This window comes from Poeciliopsis prolifica, unplaced genomic scaffold (genome assembly GCF_027474105.1).
Source record: "Poeciliopsis prolifica strain line A6 unplaced genomic scaffold, Auburn_PproV2 SCAFFOLD022, whole genome shotgun sequence".
Lineage (NCBI taxonomy): Eukaryota > Metazoa > Chordata > Actinopteri > Cyprinodontiformes > Poeciliidae > Poeciliopsis > Poeciliopsis prolifica.
In genome coordinates this window covers 7,808,980-7,814,694 of record NW_026562397.1, presented here as the reverse complement: position 1 = coordinate 7,814,694, position 5,715 = coordinate 7,808,980, and the positions used below count along the sequence as shown (strand labels likewise).

General features: G+C 40.6%; 1 protein-coding gene across 3 annotated transcripts; it reads left to right on the top strand.

Annotated features, from left to right (window-relative positions):
• The first annotated feature begins 785 nt into the window (after nucleotides 1-785).
• actmap (actin maturation protease) lies at nucleotides 786-5,636 on the top strand. Of its 3 annotated transcripts, XM_055045425.1 has the most exons (8): nucleotides 786-844; nucleotides 942-1,023; nucleotides 1,100-1,260; nucleotides 2,792-2,860; nucleotides 3,017-3,141; nucleotides 3,495-3,624; nucleotides 3,693-3,763; nucleotides 4,821-5,636. In XM_055045425.1, the coding sequence occupies exons 3-8, from the start codon at nucleotides 1,115-1,117 to the stop codon at nucleotides 5,153-5,155; spliced, it is 876 nt and encodes a 291-aa protein (XP_054901400.1). In that variant the 5' UTR covers nucleotides 786-844; nucleotides 942-1,023; nucleotides 1,100-1,114; the 3' UTR covers nucleotides 5,156-5,636. The 3 variants fall into 3 exon arrangements, with proteins under 3 accessions (XP_054901400.1, XP_054901401.1, XP_054901399.1); XM_055045424.1 differs by having other exon boundaries at nucleotides 817-1,023; XM_055045426.1 differs by lacking the exon at nucleotides 2,792-2,860 and having other exon boundaries at nucleotides 816-1,023.
• The last annotated feature ends 79 nt before the right edge of the window (nucleotides 5,637-5,715 follow it).

Here is a 5,715-nt window from a genome sequence, read left to right as displayed (position 1 = left end):
CGCGGGAACAATAAAAAAATATTTCTTCTTCTGTGTCATTTTTCAGAGATTGGGAACCAAAGATGTGGTGCGCTACTGCCTATAACTGGCCTGGAGTGTGAACTAGAATGTCGCTTATACCAAAGAAGCAAACGAAATGAAATAAAATGAAAAATACTCATGTCATAATACAAATGTGTTAATGTTCGAAACCAAAATAAAATAATGAAACGTTCACATCTGGATTTTCTTTGCAATAAACTCTTTATGCAAAACTCCATTTTGTTTTCTATTTTTTCCCCCTGGGTTTTGAATCAGTTGTCTTCCCTATTTCTGATCATTTTTCACAACGCAACAGAACATCTTCCATGGTTCCCCCTGCGTACACTGAAAGTCCATTATTGAGCCTTATCTCCTTAATGTGAAATTCTGAAAGAATTAAAGACACAGAATTCATTGCCTGTATTTCTTATGCATCTCTATCCATTTCCACATAACCATAAAACTGATTAACACTGTGCAATATGATCATTTAAATTTAATTCCTTGTCTTCTCCTGTGTAAGAAAGTGAAAGTGTGTTTTATATTTGGAATAATCTACTCCTGCACTTTCACACAACAATTATTTATTTCTTTAATTGTTTAAGTGGTACTTTTTCATAGGCTGTAGTGATATGTCTGTAATAAATGCGACAGTGTAAATACAGCACCACAAAATACACAGACATGATGCACTTTTTGGAGAACATTTCAGTCTAGTTGGTGGCGGTAATGCGCCAAAACGTTGCTGTGCTTACCGCATTTAAGGAAGAAGAAGATGAAGCAAAAAAACGAGTAACTTCTGCTAAATATGGGCATGAAACCGGTGAGCGTCAGCTCAAGTTGACGGTCTGTGAAGTTAGTGTAATACCAGTTTATATATTGTGGTAGAATAACATTTCTGGTGTTACTTTAATTTTTAGAGTCGATGTTAAAATTTCCGTGCGCCTATGAACGCAGCACAGCAGCGAGTCAGACCCCAGTAAGCAGGAGCAGAGGCTGCAGGTGTGTATTGCCATTGCTCTCTCTGAAATCATACAAAATATGCTAACAGAGCCTTTTCTTCTCTCTCTGTGTTCAGGTGGAGAAGCTGAAAATGTCTTCCCCTCCACTTCCACCCCCAGCTCCGCCTCCAGCAGCGAAGAAGAAGAAGAAGCTGTACCAGACCATAGCCAGCAGCAGGAGTCCTGTGGAGGGGGACCACACTGAGGCCTGCCTGCTCCTCAGACAGAGGGAGAGCTGGTGAGATTTGGCATAAGAGTCAATAAAACCCTCAGCTAAATACCTTCTGAAGAAGTGAAAAAAATAAATACATAATGAACTTGTGTCATGAAATCAAGATATTTTGTCTTTGTCACAAAACATCTTGTGATAATTTCACTTACTGAATAAAGTAGTGACAACCTGAAACCTAAGTTATATTTGGGTCATATATTGTGCATGCGTGAGGCCTGGCCAGGGCAATCAGATTTGCAATCCGGGCAAATCTGATTGCCCTGTAAATCTGGGTAGTCAGATTTACAGAATCAGATTATTAAACTCTTGTTGGGTGACAGCAATGACATCTGCTTTGCCTGGTGACCTTTGATCTCTGTTTTTGCCAGACTGTTGGACGACCCCTTAAGCTTTTCCCTCTTTCTGTCAAATGACAGTGTTTCAGTATTTTGTCTGGAGTTTGTGGTAATTTAGCACAAACTGAATTTGTTTGGCAATAGCACAGAGGAGAACAGCACTGATATAGTCAAGCGTCAGGATAGAAACAGAAAAAACGAAAGTCTTTTTCACAGTATTCACATTTTTTGAGTCACAGAATTTTGGGTTTTTATTATCTGTTAGCCGTAATCTGAAACATTATGAGAAACAAAGGCTTGGCATATGCCACTCTGTGTATCCTATTCTGTATAAGTTTAACTTTCTGAAACGACTGGCAGGAAATATTTGGATTTTATGCAATATTTAATTTTTTGTAATTCACCTGTAAATTTCAGTCTAACAAGAGACCTCATAATAAAACTAAAGTAAATGAAAACAAATACAAGGTACAACAAAAAAGAAAGAAGAAATGCAATAGACAGAAAAAAAAGAAGTGCATAAGTGGAAGGAAAACATTTTATGGTTGTCAACATTTTTATAAGTCAAAATCTGAAATGTTTGACATGCATTTATGTTTAGCCCTGATACTTCTGCATGAAATCCAACCAAGTTGTAGCCCTCCAGCCAAGCTGACATGGCTAACACTGACCCAATTTATCAGAGCAGCAGTCGGTGGGACAGTACCAACTTTGGAGGAGCTCCAGAGATCCAAAGCTCAGGAGGGAGAACCTGGTGACGTGAAAACAAGTAGTTGTGTGCTGTACTAATCTGGCTATTCAAAGACGATGATTGTTGTTTTTACTGAAGAACACGCAGCCTCTTGCATTTACAGAATCAGTTGGAGCTTTCTATGTTGATCTTGTCACCGAGCTTGAAAATCAGAACCTCATCTGCTTAATTAAAAGGGAAAGAAATGTTGCGTCACTGACTATAATATGATCACGAAGCAACACTAATCTAATCTGTGGCTGTTAAGGGAGTTTATTTATGGCGCCTTTACACAAAGCCACGTTTTAGACTGTTTATGCACAAAAATGCAAGTTTAGCTCTTGTACATTTGAGCTGACCTTTAAATATTTTGGAACTAGACTGTAAAAAAAACAATTAAAGCAAAAATAATGTCAAAGTTGTTCACAGGAAGTCATTTTTCTTTTATTTGATGGAATGTTTCATTGGTTAGTTTCAGGCAGGATCTGCAGTGGTTACTAGTAAACAAGTACGTGCCTTCCCTCATCCAAGACGGCCCACAGTAAGTCACTGAACCGAGCGCTCTGAAACCTGAAACCGGTGATGGAGCGTGTGTAAATTTGTCACTAAACACAAACCGAGTATTTATTTTGTAATGAGTGGTTGTAGATGCGAGTCCTAAAACGTGACCCGTTCACAGCGAGTGTTGATACTTCAGGTGCGGCTTGGTGGCTCTGTGGATGGCTGCCCACCTGCGACAGCCGCAGCTGAGCGTCGCAATGGAGACGGTGGTTCAGACAGCAGTGAGGAGGGGCTACACCGCCCAGGGGGAAATGTTTTCAGGTAACCCCAGCGTGTAAGACCACTTGACGCAGGAGCATTTTAAAGTTATTTATCTCTGTTGCTGCTTTCTATCCCTAAAATACACAGAAGCAAAAATATCAACAAATAAATGTAATAAGCTCCAGATTTGTAGAAAATAGACCTTAGATTGTGTTCCACTTAATTTAGAAATAAAACGCCCCACGGAGATTGAATACTTTTTCCATTGCCTGGAATAGAGACAATACACTTTGCTCACAGAAATCAGTTACAATGGAAAATGTTGCCATTTTGTTTCTGTTTTGAAAGATTTCGGACCCGGTGTTGGGATGTGTTGTTGCCGTGTGTTTTCGCTGAGCTTTCTGTATTTCCAGCGCGCGACATGGCCCTGCTGGCTGAGGAGCTCTGTGTCTGCAAGGCTGAACTGCTGTCGGGAGGTCTGAGCGGCAGAAACTCGGCAGCCGTCATCAAACACCTGTGGAGCGGACAACCCGTTCTCATCCCGTATCCTGCTGCCAAATGACGGCAAATATTTCTACCTGCAACATGCAGCTCCTTGACGGTATGCGCAGGTATGATGAGGACTTCAACCATGAGCCATGCCAGCGTCAGGGTTACAGGGCGCACTGGGCCGTTGCTTCAGGTAAGACCTTGTTGTCGGGCAGCGGATTTAAAAAAAAAAAAAATGCACATGTAGCTGAAAAGTTTGTCTCCATTTTTCATGAAGTGGATTTGGTTTAATTCCTGCATTCTGACTCACATCAGATCTTAACTTCAGGAGTGTTTAATGCAGGGTGTAAAGATACCTGACCCATTTTAGCTTTTGCAGTTTAATAAACACATAATTCAAAGTAAAAATGACTTTCTGCATTAAATATTGTACTTGTTGACATCTTACAGAAAAAAAACTAAACTAGATACAAGCAATTTCACAGTTTTCTGACAAGCAGCTTTTTCATCCCTGGAGGTTCTTCATATAAAAACGGCAAACTTCAGTATTTTTTAAAATTTCTTTACTATGATCTTTTTTGTCCAGCTGTTTCTATTCTAAATCAGACTAAAGTTACATGCATATGTGACACAAAAAAAAAAACAGCCTAACTTGACAATTAAAAGAAATTCCCACAGTAAAATGCGACAGTGACAGTATCATTCCGAGAAGTTGCTTTTCTTCGGTAGCACAGCCAAGCTGGTCGGTTCTGATAGAAAGATGGATGTTGCTGATACTGCATTCCAGTTGCACTCCAAACTGGAAAATTTTGACTTCCCAGTCGGAAACGTCAACTTGAACACCACTTGAAGTCGGATTTGACACTGGGAGAAACTTCGACTAATCTCAGTAGGGACTTGTAAGGCCACAATGAAACAGAAGGCCGACTTCATGTTTCAATATGGCCGCCGTCCCTCGCATCAACTACAGCAAGATGTGGTGGAAACATGTTTGAGCGCGTCTAGAGTCAGTTTTACAATCAGAATTACATGTGCATCAAGAAACCGAACAGATAAAAAGTTGCGTGTTTCAAAATTATTGTAAGCGGTGAACCGTATTCATAATTATGCTGAGAACCATGTGTGAGCGTCGCCATGTTGGAATTCCTGCTTCTTAAATAGAATGTTGTTTTTCTGATCTTTGAACTAGCCTTTAGTTTAAAGACCATTTCTCTCCTGAACTATGGATCTAAATTACCCATTGATTGCAGGTGTGCTCCTCAGTTTGAACCAGGAGAGCGTAAACGACGAGTATGCTCAGCCGGATCCCTCTCTGCCCTGGCTCTACGTCTCCAAAGGCGGCCATCTTCCTTGTCCCACCACCAGCACTGAGGTTTACATCCTTGCCAAGCAGGGCAAGAGCCTGCGCTACCAGCTGTGGAGTCTGGACAGCGTCGCCCAGAGCAACGGGCAGCTGAGGACGATGGACCCTCAGCGAGCCAACGATGGGAACCAGTACGTGGTTCCGGAAGGAGGAGTGGAAGCCGGGCTCGCGGGACAGGCGGTGTTACTCCACACGAGGACTCAGCCGCAGGAACCACAGTGACGCTGCTCAAAAACTAGTTTCATCCGTTGCCACATCCTCCTTAAGGGTCGCGACGCAACATTAGTATGGAGGAGATATTGTCTAATCAAGAGAACAAAAGTGTCACAATCATTTGATAAATGTTGAGACAAGTGATAGAGCAATAAAAATTGTAGACATCGTACATCTAAAAAAAAAGAAAAAACATTTTTATGGTCTCAATAGCTTAATACGCCAGTTTGTACAACTACAGTCCATTGCGGAACATTTTGAACTGACTTTCCCATCAAACCTTCAAAGTGTGATTGGTTAATTTTCACAGCAGCTTGGGCGTCGACCAATCACCTTGTCTGTAACACCCACTGAACAATCAAGTATGTACAACTTTAAGAAATACTTCTACATTTAAAATATGTTCGTTATTGACTTACACAGTGCATACACACATTCACAACTTTATTTAAATCAATTTATTTTGCTAATAAATTGATGTGGCACTTTTGGTCCTTGATTTTGTCTTTCATTCTTCTAACCTGGTTCAGTTTCTCACCTAACTGAACAAAAGATTTTAAAGTATTTAT

Coding starts and splice junctions, on each gene's coding strand:
- actmap (XM_055045425.1), top strand. CDS start 1,115: ATGTCTTCCCCTCCACTTCCACCCCCAGCTCCGCCTCCAGCAGCGAAG. Junction 2,861..3,016: donor CTCATCCAAGACGGCCCACA/GTAAGTCACTGA, acceptor TTGATACTTCAG/GTGCGGCTTGGTGGCTCTGT. Junction 3,142..3,494: donor CCAGGGGGAAATGTTTTCAG/GTAACCCCAGCG, acceptor CTGTATTTCCAG/CGCGCGACATGGCCCTGCTG.